The 23,314-nt window shown below is 40.9% G+C and overlaps 1 protein-coding gene across 1 annotated transcript in view; it reads left to right on the forward strand.

The window, feature by feature from the left end:
- Positions 1-11,497: 11,497 nt before the first annotated feature.
- DPP10 (dipeptidyl peptidase like 10) overlaps positions 11,498-23,314 on the forward strand; it is a 563,994-nt gene continuing 552,177 nt past the window's right edge. Inside the window, exon 1 of the mRNA XM_057424792.1 lies at positions 11,498-11,575. Coding sequence (XP_057280775.1) covers positions 11,516-11,575 — 60 coding nt within the window. The 5' untranslated portion in view covers positions 11,498-11,515. The remainder of the gene's footprint in view (positions 11,576-23,314) is intronic.

A 23,314-nucleotide genomic window follows, 5' to 3' on the forward strand; every position in this document is an offset into this window, starting at 1 on the left:
ACCTATTACACTGATAATCAAAATTCTTGCTGTTTCCAGACCAACTTCTCACAACAGCTGTGCTCCGTGAGAGCAGTGAAACCACAGATGAAGATTCATGGGACCACTAGGGTCATCTAATACACTCCCTTGCAGTTACAAGCTCATGCTATAAATCATTTTCATAAATATATGAACACAGAAGGTAAAAATGAACTATGGAATTAACTCCTGCCGGCAGCAAAGGCAACAACAGAGCCTTACTTCTTCAGGCCAATTTTTTTTTGTTTGACCTTGCCTCCACTCACTTTCACAAATCCAGTTTTGAAGATTGTTCTGGCTTAGATGGTCTGGAGAGAATGGGAGAGAGAGAGACAGCATTACTGGTAACACTTGGGTAATACATTTCCAGATCCAGGCTAGTCCCTTGGCAGTTATATGTCAAGAAATGGGGATGAATGAAACAGATTAGCACATGGTGAGATTCCCAGGTGGTATAAATTGGCATAGCTTCTATGGGTAGCTTTTCTACTAAATTGCTTTTCTCCTCTTGAAGATGTGTACCACAAACTGAAGCAGTATGAAGATTGAAAAATAAATAAACCCCATATATTTGCTGGTTTAGTTTCAGAGTTTAGCCTGAAACACTCTCATTATGAGGCCTTCTATTTATTCACCTTTTTTTTATTTCGCATTTGTTTCTTAACAGCCAGCACTGAGTATTCGCAATTTCTAAGGACTCTAATTAAAGAAAGATTAATTTTGTTGCCTCTTTGCCACCTAGAAAAGTAATAAGGGAAAGAAATATGTTGTAAGGCGATGCAATCAACCATCTCCAGCATCCCATTATGAAAACTGCTTGAATAATTCACTTGTCTTGAGTGTCTTCAGCAGATCAGATGTCAGTGAATCAGGGATAGTGAGGAAGAGCAAAAAAATTCCCTCCCAATCACTTCTCTTTCTGTACTTCTGTAGAAAACTTCTATTTCCCTGCTGAGAGATGCTGTAGCTGCCATGCAGGAGTGAAACAGAAACGTGGTGCCATGTGGGTAGCAAAAATGGTGAGATTTCCCCAAAAGTTATTTTATTAAAAATGACAAAAGAAAACATACACACACCAGTTAGCTTTTCCTCCTTCCTAAGCCAGTAACACCCCTGCTAACAAGGAATGGGGCCAGTCCTTTTCTCTGATCAGATTGACTGCAGATGCATTAGCCATGCAGATCTGATGCTGCAGTCCTGTTGTATGTGCTATTCTCATTCAAGCCATTAAAAGTCCTGTATAACCCTGACAGGCTTATGTACATATTCTGGTATAGAAATATGTTACAGCAGACTGAATAAGGGAAAAGAGTAAGTTTCCTACCCTTGAGACTGAAGTGTCCTGTGGCATTACAGCGTTTTGATACAATTTCCCAGTTCTAAAATGGGATAATAATACATAGCTTCCCCTAAAATGCTGGGGTTTGCAGTGATCTCTTTGGATCTGAAGACTGCCTGGGAGCTTTGCTGCTACTGGCATCTATAACTCACGCTACAAAAGAAATTTTGTTTTCCCCAAATTTGCCCTTTGGGGATCCTACAAAGTGCACAGCTAAAGCTTTCAAAGTTTGTGTGTTCACACTTTGAAAACTGAGGAAAACCAATACAAAATCTTTGTTTTATAATATAGAAAGAGCCATTAGCCCTTTCCTATGTGAAAATTGATGTAAGTGGATTACCAGTTAATTTTTAGCAATACATATCCAGTCAGTTCCCTGTGCTTCCTTTCACGCAGCGCTCCAGGTATGTGGTTTGAGATTAGGGAACTAGCAACTATATCACAGCTATGTTTAAAGACCGATGTGTACCTCCATGGTGTGGTGCTATTGACTATTGGGAGCCCAGCAAGCACCCATTGACTGTCTGTTTTAATTTGCTGAGCAGCTGGTAGGAAATAATATCTCAGAGCTAGAACAGAAGAAGTAAAGCTCTGCCTGTAGGCCAGTGTTTACTCAGAGTCTGCATGGATCAGAAATATATTTTATAAAGAAAACGGGAAGTAAGCATAGAAATTGAGACCCTTTTTCTCCCCAGAAGGATGAGTTAATCCTGGTAGTGCTTCAGATGAGCACCTCCTGAACCTGGGTAAATCTGATGGGCAGTGTTGTATTATTAAATTCTTTCTTAATTTCTCAAAATCATCAACTGAAACTGAAGAAAGGGTCAGAACTATACCTCAATTTGGGACAGAAGGTTGTGATAGATTTGTTCAAATTGCTAGCAGGACAATGGATAGGTAAATTTTTGGACTGCAGAGATCTGCATATTTCAGAGAATCCCTCAGTTTCCAAGTAGTTCCTTGGCATTATTCTTTTTCTATCAACCACATCTATATTGTGTATAAATTGCTTTGGGATCCTTGGGGTGAAAGGCCTTAAATAAGTGTAAATTACTGTGTTGCCTGTAATTATTTTGAAGTGGTGATTACTGGGCCATGCTTTTTGTTTGTATTATGGGGGATTATGATTCCAGTATAAAGATATGGCTGCTTTGGAATTGGAAAAGAAATATGTTCTAAGACTTTGATTTATGTTTTTCTATTCCACTCTTTCAACGTAAGTAGGAGGGCAAGAAGGAGAGCATGAACATTTAGTGAATGTGCTTCTGCAGTGTAATTCATCTTTGAGACTGAAATAGCAGGTTTATAAACTTGATTAGGCAAGCTCCAATTTCTCTGCTCTTTCTCCTACAACTGCTGGAAACACTTTTGACAAATCATGTACTTTAATAAAAAACATATTTTCAAAATTATTTGGAAAATATACTGTAATCAAAATAATGGCTGGATTACGTGTTTGCAGCTAGTGTCCTTTTATTGTGTGTGCAGGATGGCTATGTTACATTTGTCTCAGAAGTTACAGGTAAATGGAGTGCGCAGCGCTTGCCTACAGGTACTGCAGGTGTCAGTGAAGCCTGTGTTTGAGGCCATCAGAATCCAAATAGGCATAAATTGTAGTATTTTACCTAAGATGAGAGCAGGATAACATAATTTCTGGAGTTAGTTGTTAGAAGATTGCACAATTGCTGGAGAACATGTAACTGCACATGAGCCTCAGTTGTTCTTGATTCCTCCCAACACTTTGAGTCCCACAGGTCTTCAAGAGCTATCCAGGATTTACTAAAAGGCTCACAGCCCAGCAAAAAAACAAAGAAACATTTCTAATCCCACATCTTCTTCCTTGGTTAATTTAAGCATTGCAACATTGAAGGTAATTTCCATTGAAACAGTCTTTGTTCATTGCAAAATACAGAAGTGGATTATCCAGACTGTTTTTTTGCCACAGTGTTCTACTTTTTTTTATAACCAGAATATAAAAAGGATGATAAAGTATAAAGAAATTATTTCTATGCATGTTTAAGTTATATTGGAATGAGCAGCTGGCAGTAACACTGAGTCTTATTAACGAGGTAGTATTTCCAAACTAGTTGGATGTGATGCTTGATGTCACTAAAACTCACTGATGTATATGTATGAAGGTACATCGGTATGTGGCAATGAGATGCAAACATCTCATAATTCTAACAAAGGGAAGTAAAAATGTTCACAATGATTTTGGGCAGGCAAAACTTTCACAGCTTGTCAGCTGAAGTGCAGCAGCAATCATGTTGGCTGAGTAGCGTGGGCTTGTGACTGACACACTTGTGACTGAAAAGAGAGAGATAAGGGGGATTTCAGATGTTATTGAAAAGACATCAGAAATCTGAAGAGACTGAAAGAAGTTACACATGGAAGAAGAGGACTGTCTCCCAGGAACATGCTAAAGAACAGCATTTATGGCTGTAAGCAATAGCAGGCAAGTGCATAGCATGGCCAAGTTTGGTCCTGGACTGCATTATCTTCATAGCCCGTTGTTACTGACGTGAGGTTTATTGCTTCTTTCATTACTGGTGCTTAGTTTACCAGGTAGGCTCACTCTTGGATAGCAACTAAGGCAAAACAACAGCTAGCAGCCTGCATGAGGCTGCTGCTATTCTCAGGTTGCTTTCTCTTGCCCCAGAAGTAGGGAGACAAAGTAGTGTTCTTCTAATAGCCAGCTTGGAAATCTGAGGTGCAGTCCTTCTAACAGGATTGTTTGCTACCCCATCTTTCATTTTGCTAATTAAAATAATGGCTTTTGCCATGACAAAGAAACATGTACACAAACTATGCCCAGCCAATAAATTAATAGCATAAGGAAAGAATAACCCAAAAGATTAATTACTCATCTGCTGTTTTATATATGTGGCAATGAGTTAGATCCTTCTTCAGCATCCCAGAAGCCTTGTAAAATCACCTTTAAAGTGGGGAGACAGGAATACGTTTCTTTGGATTGGCTTGAGGAGTAGAAAAAGCATCTTTCACTTCTGATGGCAGCAATTGCTTGTTGCTTCTTGAACAAACCACTGTGCAGTGTTTTAGAGAAAGTACTCATTTGATTGTGAATTATCTTGCATTTGTAAAAACCCAGTTATGTTATGTGCTATTAGATTTACACTGAGTGAAGTAAGGGAGAGTTTTGGTCTGTTATTCAGTAACACTGAATTGTAATGTTGGGAATAATTAGGGTTTCAGTATTATTCTTCTACAGCTTTTTTTTTCTTCTTACACCCAGAGGTGCTAGCAATGCCTCTAAAATTTTGCTTAGGTTTGTATTAATCCAGATAGGTGAAGGAAAACCGTCAGAGTACCCAGTTTGCTTTCTCTTTTTTTTGCTGTTGTCATTGAGCTTTTCTGTTTGCATAATCTGGAAAGCATCTTTCTTTCCTTCAGCCTTTGAGATCTAACATAAACCCCCTACTCCCCTACTTCAGTTTCCATAGCTAGAAACTATTAATTCAAACTTTAAACCCTTCAAATATGAGCAATTTCCTTTTTTTTTTTTTTTTTTTTTTTGTCTTCAGTCCGGCTTTACTGCCAACTTTGCTTGCATGTGATGTCTAGTACAGATAACCCAGATGCAGAAGGTGATGTGGAGTAACTTCATGTTGAGGGGACAATGAAATTGGTCACAACAAGTTCTGTTGTAGTAAGCTTGGCAAAGCCTTGACAAGCTTGCAGAGCTACCTATTAGGTACATAAATACTTGGAAAGCTGGGCTGACTCTTATTGTGGGAATTTTTATAATGTTTCAGAAGTTTAGCTATTAGATGAGGTCTGATCTTTAAAAAAGGGAGGTTGCTTCTGGGTGTCTTGCTATGTATATTGAATAAAAAATACCTTTGGTCTTGCTAGACATCTAATTCAAGCCTGTGCTCTGATCTTGAGCCTTCAGTAAAGCCCCTCTGGACTGTGGATTTTGGATATGGTCTCAAACTAGAAATGCAACGTTCAGGTTCATCTTCAGTGTGCAAGAATATTCCTGGAGGATCAGCACTGGACAGGGCTCTGCTGATTCTGCAGCCCAAGTGTTCTGCATGGGGTTCAGCATCTTCCACGGCAAGCAAGATTTTAAGGCTCAAAGAAACATAAACTTATACAGAAAGAAACTTCAAACTACTTTTGGCATGTCTGCAGTATTTTGTGGCAGTTTCAGAGTGTTGAGGAATAAGACTGGGAACACGGCTACCCTTATATGTGGGGAGATAGCTGTGCTCCTCTAAGTCTTCATGTGTGCAAAAACATTACTCATCCCATAGCTCTCACATGGTAGAAATATTGAATCCTGTTAGCAGTGTGAGTAATAGTTATGCATGTAATTAAAACTACTTCTCAGATCAGTCAGGTTCATCTCTTTCTTTTTATAATGCAGTAGCTTCTGCAGACAGAAGGCTAAATGAATGCAGTCAGGTGGAGCATAGGGCTCCTGGGATCCACTATGGACTTTGGGTGAGATTGAAGAGAAAGAATTTGTTCTTCTTTCCTGAAGTTCCTCATATGTAAAGTATAAGTATTTGTATTTTTTTCTATTATTTCCTACATTTTTGTGCATTTCTAAATGCTGCGTAACTGGTACATTCACATAGCATGGCTTTGGTCTCTGGCACTTACAGAATGGCCACAATATTAACTAGGGAATCAAAAGGAAACACCTGTGAGTTTTGGATACTAGTGTGCTAAAGCAAATTAATATAGTTTTGTAGCCAGAAATATTTTTTCTGCTTTGTTTTGTTTTCTTAAATAGTATTGGCTATTACTTTGAAGCCTCATTTGAAGACAAAAAGGACCAAAGTTTGTTCTTTTCTCATTCCTTGTTTGAGTCTGGTAACAGGCATACACAAAATAGACTGAAGGGATCCTAAAGATAGTTTTAGCTTCTGCCACTGCTTATGATTCATCAGAATTCATTCAGCAGCCTGGAGACACCTGCTAAGAGGGGCACTACTAAGTGCCACTTGTAAAGTCATCTACTGTCTGTGCAGGTTTCTGCAGGTGACATTCAGTTTGTTCAGACACAAACCATTTTCTCTCTGCTTACAGATTTTCATATCAAAAGCCATTTGCTTGTCTTCCCTGGTAACAAGGCAGTTGCATGCAGGCTGTTTTTCACTTCCATCATTTCTCACAACATACTTCCCATATTGAGTCAATGATATGTAGACATCACTGATCCTGTTTTCATGGCATCCCATTTTTGCAGGCAAAATCTAGTCAGAATAATTCATTATTATAGTTTTTTTTTCTTTTTGCTGTAATGTACTACTATTCACCTTCACTTTAACAGAAAATTAATTGAAGGAATCATTGTGCATATACCAGCATATTTTAGTACACCTTTTTTTATAAAAAGAGGTACAAATATTTAATCTAAACATTTTCTTAAAATGAATGTGGAGAATAAGATCAGAAAGTAATCATAACAAACATATTTGTATATTTCTGCAGATACTGGCTTGTACAAATGAAGAAAATCTATATTTGTTTCTTCATCAGTTCCATATACTGGACTTCATCAATTCATATACTGGACTGAATATTTTAAGTTTTAAGCATGTCTTTCACCAATGGTGTGAATTCTCCTTGGTTTGGTTCAAAATATCAATTACCTAAACACTGGTTTAGAAAACACCCCTTCAAAACCTGAAGACAGTAGGCAGTGAGGGAGTTTGTGGGTAGTAGAAGGAGTGGAAATACATACAGTGAGTAAGACAACACCTTGCAGAGATAATGCAGTGCTCTCACTATGAGAGAACTGTCCACTCTGAGGAATCCCTCATTCCAGTAACCAAACATTGACTTGTGGGTTAACAGCAGCAGCAGTTCGTGGCACTGCAGCCAGACTGAAGGCTGGCATCCTTCTGATTTATTGAATCTATCAGAAGTTATGCTTTTCTTGGGGGAATTCTCCTTCACATTCACTTTGTCAGCTGCAGCCAGATTGATGGCTGCAGGGCACATGGGATTGTGCATGTATGTCCATGTGTGTGCATACAGCTCCACTGCCATCTTAGGAACGGCTTTTCCTAAGATTCCTTGAGGTGCATGTGAACTTGCTGTCCACGACCAGCAGTGTATGATAGCTGCTGGCTTTTCCATTGAAAACTGGCTGGGGTAAGAGGAAAGAAATAGAGGATTTTTGCACAGCTGACTGGAGGGAGGCTATGCCCTGTCTTTGTTTCATGTAAGCCCTGCACTGGCATGCAGTGCAGCTCCTTGCAGTTAATAATTCTAAGGAAGCTGGCAGCCTAGCAGCAATCCCAAGTCAGCCTCCCTTGCAGTATTAAAACTTCTTCATCCATAAACACAGAAGTCGGTAATCTGATTATGAACTGGTGTGAATTAGAAATTGAGTTCTCTCTTGTCAAATAGCTGACAACATATGTGAGCGCAGAATTAGACCCTGGGCATGTGGAACACCAGTAAGAGTGAAATTTATGAACTTGCATAAAATAGAAATGAAAGCAAACAGCTATAGAAAAGCATGTTGTCATGAAGTATATATATAACTACCAATTCACACTCTAATTTCTTATTTCTTGATATAGTGATTATGCAAAGTAATTAATGAAACGTGACTCAAAAAAATGAAGAAAGGATTGTGGGTTGTGGGGAATTTTTTAAAGAACATAAAGCTTGGAAAGCAAGTGAGCAAGCAAGAGGCATGAAAATGTGTGGCCGGGGAACTACATTGGGTGTTACTAACAGCAGGTTACAGCAGGACCTGAATAGTGATCAGGAACCTTTGGAAAAAGCTGCCTCCAGCAGCAGTTCCAGCTGCTTACAGCCACTCACTGCATTTGGACAGTGGGGCAGGCAGAGTTTTTCAACCAGAAATAGTGATTTTCTTTTCACTTAAACTTTCCACTTAATCAGTTTTCCTGGCTGATCATGTTGATTTCTTACTAATTTTAAATATTTCAGGAAGGAGGCTCATTCAGTACACTGAGGGGCTGCTGTAACACCAGCAGGTACAACCTGCTCTATTGAAATGTGTAACAGAGACTTCTGATCACAGCTTTAATAATCTCCAGCATATTTTGATAACCACTCAGTTATTTAATTGCACCCTGAAGGCACTGAAAATTTTGAAAACCTCCTTGCAGGTCTAATGTGGATACTCACATTAGCAATCAACATCCAGGGTGAGCTGCATTTTGCTAAGCAGCCAGTTCCCACAGAAGGTTACACATGACACAGGATTAATGGTTGCATCAAGGAACCAGAGGGATGGCAGTGAATGACATTACCAGAGAAGTGAGTAACAGAGTTCTGCTCTGGAGGATTTTAGTTGGCATGTTGTGGAATCCCACTCTATTGATATAACTTGCTTCTGAGATATTTTATAATGACAAACGATGCACTTACTTACAGAGTCATTACAATTCCTGATCACCCTTGTCAGGTTCACACTCTAATTAGATTCCACCTTGTGAGAATGAGAGGTTAATCAGCAAAATTTTTACTTTCTAGGAATAGACACATTAAAATTTGTAGAAGTTCATTTAAAAACAATGACAGCAAATTATCAATCTTCTGTCTTTGAAAGCTTTGTAACCAAAGCTGCTGCTTCTTTATTACAAGAAAGAGATTCTTGTGTTAGCTTAAATCCATTTTTGGAACTTGCATGGAAGGTCAGCTACTGTGAAGTGTAAAATCAAGCATCAAAACTTTATGCAAAGTCCTCATAGGAGCTTATAAAAATCCACAGAAAGTCCAACTAAAAATATTCCAAGTTCATTCTTTTGCCTTAAAGCAGTTCCTACCTGAGATTGGTAGACACAAATGTATTTTAAGATGAAAAAGAAGAAGAAGGATGTCTTTGAATCTTTCAGGTTGCCTCTGCTTGCTTTAGTTCCTGCTGCCAATAACTCAAAGCCATCATTTTCTTTTCAGAATAAACATCTGAGCACAAGACATGATGGTGAAAATGAGACTCTTAGCCCTTTTCCCAAACAGCCATTTACTTGTTCCCTCCTCCTCAATACCAACCAGAGAACCTTCAAGTCAGATTGTAAGTCTCAATTTTCTCTGAGTTTTTTTCTCATCTGCATCCATTAAGTTTCACTCCTGCCTGCATACAAGGGAGAGGGGTGAAAGAGCACTGCTGAGACCCTGATATGCTTGCTAAATGTGTTTTTTATTGCTCAAAATCCAATAAATCCAATAAGGTGAAGGAGGCTAATGCAAGCAAGCCCTGCAGGCTAAAGGCCAGGCTAGATGCTGCACTTGTGGTGCCCAGAGGTACCATGTCTGGGCTGGGAGGGACCCTCTTGCTGTGCCTTTCCTCCGTGTTTGGCTTCTATCAGAAATGACATTTTTCAGTGGAATAAGCACCGTCTGAGTGCTTCCCCCTTTCTGAAGGGGATGTTTGTACCCAGGGCCTTTTCCCATACAGGGCTTTCTTGGCAGCTTTCTGCAGACCAAGCAGAAGACCAGCCTTTTCCTCAACAGCTCAATCTCTTTTGCCAGCTGTTTGCAGTAGTACCTGCCTCTGAGTCTTAGTTGAGAAGGGCAAAATGAATTTTGACCTTGAAGATATCAGATTTGAGATGATTTGAAGCAGATTTGCTTCCAGTAACTTAGAATCTTCTGAAAATGAACCCCACTTAAAAGACCTCAGGCAGACATCTGAAGTCACAACCAGATTTACAAGCACAGCTCAAGGTCCCTGTAGTCCTCCTGGAATAGGCTCTGAGCTGTGAGCACAGCAAGCTTTCAGCCTTCTCCCTTTGTCTGCCCCTGTGCTGCAGAGTGAGATGGGCCTTCAGCTTGCACCTTCAGGCCTGAATGCAGGAGCCTCTGGGCAGGTCCTTGGAGGAGGTGAGTGCCTGCCCGACGCTTCTTCACACTGCTCTCAGCACAGATTTAAGTTTTTAGCTAAACTGTTTTCTTGCATCCCTACCTTTTAGACACACACTTTGTGCAGTTTCTTCAAACTATCAAAAAAAAAAAAAAAAAAAAGAATGAGCTCAACCTCAGGCCTGAATTTTTAAAAACCATTTTATTTTTGAGCCATAGCTTCCTGTGCGGGGAGTGTAAGCTTTGATACAGTATCAAATAGTGCTCAACAACCTCTCTCTTGAAAGAACAGATGCTCCAGAGATGCCTGAAGCTGGAGTCTCACACAGTGAGAGCCTCCAAATCAGCAGTTTCTTTGGGATATATGTGCCATGGCTTCTGGCTCTAGTTTGTCCTTTTTCTTCTTTGCTTCCTCCTGAACTGACTTTACCTGCTTCAGCTGCAGTCCCACATACCCCCAAAGACGCCCCAGGAACACCTTGCTGTTTGGCACCCTGTGTCTTGTTTTGCTGAGAGGTTTCTCTACAGTAAGAGATAATTTAGGAATGTTATGTATATACAAAATATTGCTTGCTCATTATCAGCCTGAGGTGTCACAATCTGCTCAGAGAGCTTACCAGCTTCCATCCCCAAATCCTCTGGCTTTGGTATCAGCTCTGGGCTGAACCTGTGGAAAGAGTGTTTTGCATGTTTCTGGCAAGTCCTGCTCATGAGTTTCGGGGGGATGATTTTTCAGACTACCTCAAGCAAACCCACAAAAAGTTATTTGGGTGAAAGTCTCAATCAGAGATGCGTTTCTTTTGATCTATGGGGAAACCTGGAGCTCTTGCAGTAGTTAAACCCCAGAGATTTCAGATATCCCCTGTGCACTGGCAATGGATACAAGGCTCATGCTTGCGTCTCTTACCTGTGTTACAGAACAATGCCTGCGTGTCTATACCGCAGAGGGCTGCGGTCGTTTTAGAACCTAACGAATGGGAGGCAGACGGGAATAGGGGAAGAAAGGAGGAAAAAAATGCCGGGGAATAAGAATAAAGAAACATCCTGCATAAACTTTCTGCTGCAATCCTGTTAATTTCAGCTAAGAGCATTGCGGAGTTTGGCTTTCTCAGAGAGTCTGATCCCCTCAAGCTCTGCTGCACAGCTCTGGGGCCAGGGCGACCCGGCTCCCGCTCAGCTCCGATCCCGGCGGGCGGCACGGGGCGGTGCCGGGCGGAGCGGGCGGGCGGAGCTGTCGCGGCGCCCCTGGGTGCGGAGCAGCCGGAGCCGCAGCCGGAGCCGGACCCCCCAAGCCAGCTCGGAGGCGCCCGGATAGCCGGAGCCCGCCGCGGCGGCAACATGAACCAAACGGCAACGGTGTCCCACCACGTCCAGTGCCAGTCCTCCCGAGCCGTCAAGGTAGGGCTGGCGCCCGAGAACGGGGTGGGCGACAGCTGATCCGGGGCTCGCGCGGCCGCCTCTGCGCCCTCTCACCCACCGGGGTAGCGAAAGGAGCCGTGCTGGGCGCGGGCAAAGCGTCGGGCAGTGCACGGGGCGGGCGGCGGCTGCTGCTAGCCGCTTCGCCCGCCGGTTTCCCCGCGTGTGCCGGGTCTCCTGGCTCCCGGCTGTGCCACCCCTTCGCCGGCCCCTTCCGAAAGTTTGCGGTGGAGGAGGTGGCTGCTAGGCATGGAGCTGTTGTTGTCTCCCTCATCATTACTCTGTAGTAAGGGTATGGTTAAAGGCTGTGGTTGACGAATTTAACATAAAGTCTACTTGTTAGTCTTGATTTTGCCGTCGCCTGGTGGGAACGATCCAGGAAGATAGGAGGCAGAGTGTTTCCTGGTAGTTGTATCCTCACGAGTGAGATGGGTGTGGGTAGTGACTGGTCAGTGAGAATGATGGTGGGGGAAGACCCCAGGGCAACAGTGGGCTTTCTCCTTGCTTGCCTTCCTCCCCAGCTTCTGACGCGATCCTGCCTTTACATTGATCTAAAATTACTTTCTAGCCGAGTTACTGCTTTCTACAGCGATAGAATGAAATCCCTAAACAGATTTATATTCAGTAGGGAGTATCTCTGTACAAATAAGTGTTGTTTTCTTTTTTTTTTTTTTTTTTCCATGAAATAATGCAATCAGAGACAGTATTTGATTATTGATTCTTAGTTTTGAAAAAATAGCATCAAGAAATTTTACACTAGCTATTTTGTTTCACTGAATGATATGAGAGCCTGAAAAGTTCACTTTGCTGTTGCTGACTCAGGATCACCCGGTATGAGGTAGCGTGCAGGTTCGTGTGAGGCGAGGAGAGCTGCTAGGGGTTCGCTGCGTTTGCAGGCAGAGTTGGAGGCTTTAGAGTTTGTCTTCTCAGAAGGAGCAGCTGACCTGCATGTAGTGTTAGCAATTTGTCATTTGGGCTTTATCTAGTTAGTGCTGGGAATGAAAACTGTGACTTAGAGCTGAGACAGGAGGGGATTAGAGGTATAAATCTTCTAATGGCACTGTTGGGTTTATGTAGGCTGCATAACACTTTGCAGTGTATAATCAGTAATGCAGAATGTCTGTAAGGCTGGGGAAAGGTGGGAATTGACCTGTGGCTCTAATGACCTGTTGTGTAATGCATAACTGTAATCACACCATAAATGTCTGGTTAGTTCACGTTAAAATGGGCAAGTCAGGGGAAGTGATGAATTACAATTGTCCTGTCCCACTTCAAAGAGTCAGCATATATAATATTAAATTGCTTTAAATAATTTCATCCTCTCTAGGTCTATCTCTGGAAGTACCAGAGAACCGAGAGCAGCGTGGTATTTGCTTTGGGAAGTATTTCCATCTTACACTGGAACAGCCAATGCTAATTTTTCACTGACAGCAACATTTATTAAACTCGTTTGACTGGATTTCTAAGCCAAAACAACAACCAATATCAATATGCCATTAAAGGAAAAAAAAAAAGAAAAAGAAAAGACCCAGACAAGTCAATAGTCTTCAAAAAGAGAAAACATGAATCAGAGCCTTCTAGACACAAGTCCATTTTACAACCAACATAGGAATACTGCTGCCATTAGAAAACTCTCTCATTTTCCTGCTCTTAATTCAATGTGTCAGGTGTAAAATGTGCTTTATAAATAGTTTCAAGTACTTCCATGCTAGGCAAATGGATACGCCATGAGAAAGATTTGTGACCATAGGCAAGCAGTAAGTGCCCTATGGTAATGAGGGCTTTGTATTGGAAATTACTTAAAAAATACATCATTAGTGACCAGACAAATATAAATTACATAGTAATCGTAACTTGCGAAGAAACAGTGTTAGTTCTAGCAATTATGAAGATTTAAGAAGAAAGGTTACAGGAAAACTTCATACCTACTGGAATGAGATCTATAAAACTGCTTTTCTCTCTTTTTGTTTCTCTCCAGCACACGAGCCTATGGCATCTCAGCTCCTGTGTGTTAAATCAATGTAATGTTACTTCTCAGTGTTTATTGGATCGGCTACTCACTGCTCTGGAATGTAGCATAAACTGTCAAATCCACATAACAAAAAGTAGAACAAGCCACTGGTAAACTGAATCATGCAAACTTTATCTGTGACAATTCCTGCTCCGAACCAGCCTGGGATGGCAGGAGGGCTGGTGCCCAGACTTGAGGACATCCCTTCCCTATCTTGAGGGAAGGGTACAACTCTGCATCCAGGAGCACTGAGGACTGAGTGTACTGCATCCGAGTAGTTTTGGTTATGGAGAAAGAAGTTGACAGAGGAAATCTAATGTAAGGCAAGGAAAAAATGCTCAAAGATACCAAACTCCTTGGATAACATGCAAAGTCTCCTAATAGAGCTGCCTTTTACCTGTAAGCCTTTTTACAGCTCTTCTGAAACGGTTGCAGATCTCACCACCTTGCTGACACTAGTATGAATAATAATATTTCACTCTGAGATCTGTAACAAAAACTTTTAGGGTCTAACTGGGAATGCTAAACCCCTGCCTTATTTCTGTATCATTACAGCCTTGACTCCAGGAGCTTCTCCAGGGCAATGAACCTGGTTTTATTCTTCACACTCTTGGCTCATTTTGTCAACATGGCAAGTCAATTACCTCTTCCAGACGAATCACTTTCTTGTTGTGCACTTTCATGTTGCACTGATGGCCAAATGATTTTTTAAATTTTTTATTATTTTTTTCCCTGACAGAGGACAAAGTCTTGTGAAACACTGTTTGCCCTGTTAAGAGGAAAATAAAAATAAAAAATCAAGCCCCAGAAATAGAAAAGAATTATTCTCTTGGCTGGTTAGGGTCTGCCATTATAAATTCTTTCAAACCAAACATTTGTACTGAAATTATGGGGACCACAGAAGAGAAATCCTTACACTGTGCTCTTAAAACAGTCAGGGCTACAGTTTGCACTTAAAGAGGTGTTAAGCTAATATTTCTGTGGCTTTCGATATTCATTACAGTCTTTAATAATAAAATGTTCTCTACCAGATCATGACTCTTTGCTGTTATCAACCTAATACTGATCTGACTGTGAGCTGCATCATGGAAAGAGTTACTAATTGGCGTTTCAGAAGCACAAATTACTGTGTAATATAATATGTGTGTTATACCTGTTTACTCTTCCTTCTTCGCTGCCTTCCTTTCAGTTGTATTTATTCATTAGCTTTTAGACTGTAAACTATAAAAGGCAAGAGCAGATATGTCCTTAGCAAAATTTCTGCAGGAAGTTTCATCAGTATCTGGGGATAATACCAGGAATTTTTACACTTCAGGTTTATTATGGTTGTGTTTTAACACTCACTAATTAATGAAGAGTGGTTTGCTAATACTTTCTATTTGCAATTAGGTTGAGGAGCACATATATAAATGGGGTTTGTTGTGTTACCTGTGGGATTATATATGCGTTTACAGCAACTAAGATTTTTACACCAAACCTGCACCTTAGCAGGAAGCATCTGCCTGCTACTGGAAACTGCTACACATGCACCTCCTCCTACAGGTAGGGACATACTGTGTAGCTGTTCCTGTTCATAAAGACTGCTCAGTAATACTTTTTAGGTTGAAACTTCAGGTAGAAAGATCTTTAAATGCCCACAGGGTGTGCATAGAGCAAGCTTTGTGCAGGTATGAGAATCAGCCAAATCTACCAGCTGTTTAGGAAATCCCTTAAAATGAGAACAGCATTTCTGAAATCTACTACATCAAAAGCAAGTCACTAACAGATAATCCCAGTGAGTGTTCAATTATGAATTATCCAGGATAATACGTAACAAAGGGCACAAATATTACATGGCTGTGACATTGGTAGGAAGACAGTTTACAGCATCATAATAATGCAAAACACTCAAGAAAAAGTGATGCATTTAAAATTAGTGGGTTTGTGTAGTATTTTGTTTAAGGCATTAGATGGTTAGATGACCCTGGGCTGCATCAAAAGCAGTGATTCTCCCCCTCTACTCCACTCTCATGAGACCCCCCCGCTGGAGTACTGCATCCAGCCCTGAGGCCCCCAGCTAAGGATGGAACTGTTGAAGTTAATCCAGTGGAGGGCCACCAAGATGCTTAGAGGGCTGGAGCACCCCTCTTGTGGAGACAGGCTGAGAGAGTTGGGTTTGTTCAGCTTGGAGAAGAGAAGGCTCCGGGGAGACCTATAGCAGACCTAAAGGGGGCCTACAGGAAATCTGGAGAGGACTTTCTACAAGGGCAAGTAGTGATAGGACAAGGAGGGATAGCTTAAAACTGAAGGAGGGTAGACTTAGATTTGATACTAGGAAGAAATTCTTTACTGTGAGGGTGGTGAGGCACTGGTACAGGTTACCCAGACAAGTTGTGGCTGTCCCATCCCTGGAAGTGTTCAAGTCCAGGTTGGATGGGCTTTGAGCAACTTGGTCTAGTGGAAATGGCCCTGCCTGTGGCAGGGGTGTTGGAACTAGAGGATCTTTAGGGTTGCTTCCAAACCAAAGCATCCTATGTTTCTATGATCTGATTCTGTGATTAGAGTACTGCTGTGCCATGTAGAAACTTGTTAATATTGACAGGTGAGGAACCACAGCTCTGGGGAAGTGCAGTGTGGATGTGGCAGTGGAGGCTAGAAGCAGATTGGCGATGGGGAGGGCAGATCGCTGTCACACCTCCGGAGGTGGCCGTTTCAAAACACACAGAACAAAGTAAATATTTTTATTTTTGTAAGTGCTGAGCAGATGTACAATGCCCTTGTGTTTATCCTGTTATTGATACTCTGTCTGAAAGTGTGTAGGGACCAATGTTTTGCAAACCAAAAAGACATCCATGATGACACGGGTGTATGTACGGGGAAAACAAGCTGGAGGTCTCTAGATGGAAATTTGAAGAACTAATCACAACTTGTAAATCTTCTCATTTCCACTTATTACTGTTCTATATTTTTTCTGTCTGCTTGCCAACATCTGTACAACCAGAGAATAACCAGTGCCTTTTTCTTTTAAAAATAACCCTTCCTCTATCATAAGAAGATGCACAGTTACAAATAAAAAGATGCAGGAATAAGAAAAAAAACCCCAAACATTTTAAATACTTCTATTTTCCCCTTCCAGTCTATGAAGAAACAATTGCTCTGTGCCAGAGGTAGCATCACAAGTAGTTTGTTTCAGTGACTTTCAATTGGTACCGTTGGAACAAAATTAGAACTACGGAAAAATCTCCCATAGTACTATTAAAAAAATAAAAATGAGAGGGAAGAGGGAAGAGGAAAGAGGAAAGAGAAGGTATCTAACCCCAAGTTCATGCTGTAAGGAGCACCCCAGTGTCAGCGTAGATGTGACAGTGCTCAGCAGGGTTGGAAGCAGTCGAGACATTTCCTTGAAGGGGAATTCAGTTCCATTGTCTGCTGTGAACTCACTGCTGTGTTATGTTTGTTGGCCTTTCTTTGCCTGTACTCATCGTTAATATGCTTTCCATACTTAATTCCCTTAATTTTCATAGAACTTAAAAGCAATTAGTAAAACATGTAAAAGTTGGATATGTTTAAGTATATATAGCCTGATTCCGTGGCATAGATTTCATATATATAATATATATAGCTTTGCACATCAACACATATAATACATATACAATTTATAGCTTCCAATTTAATGACAATGCTAGTAATTCAAAAGGCTGTCACTTTAAAACTAATGTACACAAATATACATGAACATAATGATAAATTATATTTCATAATAGGTTAATACTTTCCTAGATTGTAATCATATAAAAAATTTCCTACTGCAAATCATTACTTTAAGAAATAGGGCATTAAGTTTGATTCTCTTTGAAGGCACTTACGAGATGGGTCTGTGAATGTTAGATGACACTTTCTTGAAAGGATAGCACATCATGAGGAATTTAATCTTTCTCATTCTTTAATACAAAACTATTTTACTAAACATGTAAAGGTACTGTTGTGCTTATTTTGGTCAGTATTTCGTTCTTACACTTAGCATGGTAAGACCTGCATGCTGTTTATCACCTGAACATGGTTTTGGAATTTTTTTAGGACCTTTCATGTTTTTCATGTTTTCAGATTTTTATCTGAGGTCCTCAACTTGAATTAGAAATGTTAAATCATGTAACATCAGGTTAGTGATTGTGCTCTGTTAATCATTTATCAGGTTTTTGGGTTGGTGTCTGACTTCTCATGTGTTGACAACACCAATGTTACCTGCAGTATGTGGCAGAAGCAAAGAATCATTTTAGGCAAAATTAACTTCTATGATTCTTAAAAGTGAGGCACCTAATAGTGTCAGAATGCCTCAGTGACTTTTAATTTCAAAGAAAGAGAATTAGACATGCAGGTTCATCACACTGTGAATGGAGTTAAGAGCAATTCACAGCAATATATGCCAACCCAAGGTACCTAAGGGAAAGCAGTACCTAGAATCAGACTAAAGACTTCACAATCCTGAGCTGTGAAGTTAACACAACTGCTGCAGATGAGGGTGTGATTCATTTCATAGTAAATATAAACAGTAAAATAGTTTAAAGGAATTGTGCTTTAAAGTGCTACTTTCTCAGTGTTGATGGCAGAGGCAGCACCACCTAACAAGGTCAATGGTGGGCAGGTGCTGTGAGCATCTAATGGGGCTCATCCCAACATTAGGAGTGCTGGAAAGAGGGAGGATGCTGGTGCCATCCGGGGGCCTCAAGGTAAGTGGGATCAAGTCCAAGGATGTTTAAAGCTTAATGTTTATGATGCTGGTTTTAAGCTGCTGACCCCTTTCCTGAGGATATATCAGAAAAATAATGTGAAATTTTAGTTTGGAAAGTGGGAGACTGGAATTGAACCAGTTTGTGATTCCACAACACCAGAAGCAGCTGTTCAGTTTGTGTGTGACCTTACTGAGGGAAAAGCATGTGGAGGGTGAGCCCTATGGAAGTTGTGCAGAAAGTTGAGAAGGAAACAGAGGTGATAGTGGAAGGACACCCTCAAGGCTGTGGCAGCAGGTTGGTGGAAGGCAGAGACACACAAGTCGCAAGAAGGTGGGATCTCAAGTGTGACCGGCTGTTAAAAGGCACCTGTCAACTCAAGAAAGATTGGAATGGAGTATTGTATTCTAGCTTCAGCTAAAACACCCTGCTACTAGGGATATTTGCTGTTAGATTAGATTACATTGCTAGATCTGGCCAGTCACACTAAAATTGTAACAGAAAGTCAGAGCCTTAAAAAGAAACCAGGAGACAGAGATATCCTACTTCTGTTGAGCAGTGCCAGAGGTGGGGTTTGCAGTGTTATCTCAGCATGACTCCCTAGAAGCAAGATAGTATAGTGTCCAAAAACATCATGCTGGGGAAGAAACCGATGATTTTTCCATATTAAATAGGCATTCTACACCCAGTTTTATTTGCTTTACGTGTGTGTGTATATGTTATATACATATTTTTAGAAGGGTTAGGCAATAGGGGGAAGAAACCTAGAAAGATATAAACATTTGATTAGTTATGATTTGGTCCCTTGATTTGTGTAGTAACATAGAAACAGTAACAAAAAAAAAAAGAAGCCAAACCCATGAGTTTGTTGAAAAAGTGAAGACAATAATTTTACAATTTTTTCCCTTTTTAAAAAAAATGTTTTGGGAGCATACAAAGATAATATTTCAGTAATATTTGTCCACATTTAGCTTCCTATGCAATGATAGTTTAGCTCCGTGGGTGTCAATGACAGTACATAGGTGTTAAATTCTTAGCCTTTTCAAAATTGTAAGTTGTTTTAAACTTACTGTGTAATGTTTTAACTGATGTTACTTATAAAGGTGAATATTCTGATAATAAGCGTGCTAATTTTTGTAAAACTTGAGCTGCCTTCCTAAGTAAGAGATGTTGAGTATAGTAATCCACTGATACTTACACTCACGGATTTCTAAGAATTTTTACGTTAACACGGTTACGGAGAAATCACAATTAAAGCTATCTGTGTATCAAAAGCGTGCAAGCTCCTGTGATTTACAGTAGTGAACATCAGAGGTGCTTAGTGGGTTGCTAAGCACAGAAAAATTAATGGTATTATATTAAAGGACAACATTGTATTATATTAAAGGACAACATTTAGGTTTCTATTTTCCTGTAGCTTGAGAAAGTTATGACATAACGGTGCTTAATATAACATTTGCTTTAATGTTTGTATCCTTAAAAACATGAACATGGCCCATCTTCAAAGGTGGGCCTGTTCTTTAAGGTAGTAATCCTATTCCTCCTCCTGCTGCTGACTCTTGGGCAAGCGCTGTGCCTGACCCCTGTCCGTCATCCTAATTCTCTGTACTAACTGTGCTTTGCCCAAGGGGAGGTCCCTGGCTGTCAATGTGTCCTGTGACTGTTCTTCAGAGAGCCCTGGTTTTCATCTGTAGGTGTGGTATATAAAGATTTGTCTCACCCTGTGGCTAAGTGAGATGCACACATTTTCTGTGTGGATGAGACCTGCTGAAGGGTTTTCATGGGGGAAGGAGAAAGTGCAGACAGATGCCTGTGCCCATCAGTCACACCAAATGCCCCATTCGTGCTCCTGGGTAAGTGGGGAAGGTACTGGAGTTTTGCTCTGAGATCTCCGGTGCCATGTGATTCAATACACCAAATTCCATTAAGCTTAAGGAAAGCTGATCTCCAAAACCATTAGATGTCAGTGGTAAGGGCTGAGTGCACCTCTGGGGACCCCATTTCCTCGGTACTTGCTGTTGTGGGAAATGTTCAGTCAGTGATCTGGCAGCTTGGTGTGCCTGGTGCTAGATCACTATTCAGTGCAACAGCTGAGGCACAAAGAAACCTTATTTAAATCATATCTGTTTATTAGCCTTTTTTATGTATTTAAAGTTGTGGTTTCAGCAATATAAAGGCGAGTGTCTCTTTTTTGGCTTAGTTTTCCCAGGATGTTATAGAAGAATATCAGGTTTACATATTGAAATAAACTTTTCAATCAGTTGCTTAGGCAGGAGAGTTTCTCACTTCCCAGTTAAGCAATTTATCTGAAAGAAATACTTTCCCCCACCCTTTCCTTTACAGGATTAAACGCTTACTCAGCTTGAAAGCTGCATCAGTCTGCCTGTGTGGGATTAATGCCTCAAACATATTTGCTGTAGAGATGACCTGCAGACATGAGCATCATGTTAAAAAATAGCTTTTATAATTCATTGTGCGTGATAACTGAGAGCCAAAATCTGTCTGTTTCCCCCCTCCCTCATGGCACATCCATTCCCTCACCCAGCCCCTCCATCTCCTTGGGTTTGGGTGGTTGCTGGCATTACTTTCTGGCTGTCGTGTGTTTGGCTTTGCCGTGTCCCCATCTCTGCATGCATTGTGGGAGCATCAGCACACGCAGTTCCCCCCACATTTGACTCGATGGGCTGTTCATGAGCACACACAACCTGGTGTCCACACACACAACCTGGTGTCCTAAAACCTGAACTGAGCCTGGTCCTCTGAACAGCAGAGAAGACTTTGGGCTTAGTTCAGCTTTTTGGGGTAAATCTAGGGAAGGGAGGAGACTTCTTATTTTTCGCTTTAAACTGTTGGTATAAATAAGTCTGGACATGTTCCGAGATTACCGTCACAGCTCCTGAGTGCTGAAAGGAATCATTCCTACAATGCTTTTGACGTTTCCCATCACTCACGTTTTTTCCTGTACAAGCAAATCCAGTGTGTGTGGCACTGAGCAGCGTGACAGTCTATTTACTCAGTTTCTGTCCTAACCTTGCTCCTCCTTGATGTTGGAAGGAAACTGCTGTGCTCCTGCATTGGCCTCTTCTGGGATGTATTAGTTTCTGCTGCTTGTAAAGATACTCTCTCCCCCTCTCCTGCTAATCCAAATCTGTAAAAGTATGTAGGAGGGCTGGAATGATTGACTAAAGGTGCTATGACTTATACACATACCAGTAATTACTTGCATGACCTGTTTTTGGTTTTGTTTTTTTTTTTTGCATAGCACTTACTATGTAATGAATGGAGCTAAAAAAAACTGGAAAGCTGGGGGGGGGGCACAAGGTCTGTTACCTCTGGGGGTAATGATGTTCACCTGGGGAGAGATCCTGCATCCTCTGATTTATGTTGAGTATTTCCAACTACTTCTCTTTTGGAGGTGGGAGGAGACTCTCCTGATTTACCATGCTGACCCAGCTCCCCTGAAGTTTACAGTAACCCTAGCACTGCGGTGAAGGGAGCTGAGGCCTCTCACTTTCTTTTCCTTTGTGCTACAAAGAAGGGGTTGGTGACTTTGTGAATATTTTTATGTTGTTTGCACAGGAGAAGTATTTTCCACTAATTTTTCACATAATATCTGAATTCTGGAAGTCAATACAACCAAGGATTTGTCTATTTAAAGACCAAATATATGCCACCCATGACTCTCTCCCTGTGATAATTTTTGAGCTGTGAACTCCCCACAGTGCCTTAAGTAAAATCTCTCCATGAGGATGTATTTTTTTTTGTATCGATTTAGTCTGGAGTTTGAAAAAATCACAGTTTTATAATTCAACAGCTGTAATATGTTTGCTGGGAACATTAACGTCTCTGAAACTTGATTATTCAAATATTTGCAGAGGGCAAACAAAAGCTCATAAAAAACAAATCCACAAAATAATTAAGGAAAGATTAGTGATTTTCTGGTTTATGGTTGTTTATTTATTTTTTTTTTAAATAGTGTTTGTTCCACTCTAAGCATTTCCCAGACTTTCTGGTTGCTTCTTCCCCTTCAGGTATTTAGAAGTCTCTGGTGACACTAGTTGCATCTCAAGTGAGGTCACATGAGGTCACTAGAGAAACCCATCAAACATCTGATGCCATTTAGAATCACAGAGTCATAGAGTGGTTTGGGTTGGAAAGGACCTTAAGATCACCTAGTTTAACCCCCGTTGCCATGGGCAGGGACACCTCACACTAAACCATGTCACCCAAGGCTCTGTCCAACCTGGTATTGAACACTGCCAGGGATGGAGCATTCACCACTTCTTTGGGCAACCTGTTCCAGTGCCTCAGCACCCTCACAGTAAAGAACTTCTTCCTTATATCCAATCTAAACTTCCCCTGTTTAAGTTTTAATCCATTACCCCTTGTCCTATCACTACAGTCCCTAATGAAGAGCATCCTCTCCAGCATCCTTGTAGGTCCCCTTCAGATATTAAAAGGCTGCTATGGGGCTCCATACAGCCTTCTCTTCTCCAGGCTGAACAGCCCCAACTTTCTCAGCCTGTCTTCATATGGGAGGTGCTCCAGCCTTGTGGCCCTCCTCTCGACCTGCTTCAGCAGTTTCAACCCGGCCTTGTGTTCCCTGAACAGCTCTGTAATTTTTCTACTGGATTAGAGCTGCATAAAATAAGCGTATTTATAGTCTCAGGCAGTATTCAGAATGAGTGTTATGCATAAAATTGCTCGCTGAAGTAACTCTCATGATGCTGCATGAGAGCTGGGCCAATAGAGAATTTGGGTCACCATACCTAAGAAGATTTCTGTAATTAAAACAGCTTTTATAGAGCATATTTGCATTTTTACATGGAATAGTTGAAAAGGCTTTTAAGTTTCAACAAATCTATCTTCTTTCCTCCTGAAACATGTGTTTATAGCTCCAGATTGGAATCATTTAGCACCAAATTTTGATGAAGAAAAAAAAATCATCTTTGCATGATCTTAAAAAACTTGTTTCTCAGCTTGAGAAAGTTTTACAGACTTTTT

Source organism: Pezoporus wallicus, unplaced genomic scaffold (genome assembly GCF_028554395.1).
Source record: "Pezoporus wallicus isolate ANWC-B61680 ecotype Strahan unplaced genomic scaffold, APGP_CSIRO_Pwel_v1 contig_8394, whole genome shotgun sequence".
NCBI lineage: Eukaryota > Metazoa > Chordata > Aves > Psittaciformes > Psittacidae > Pezoporus > Pezoporus wallicus.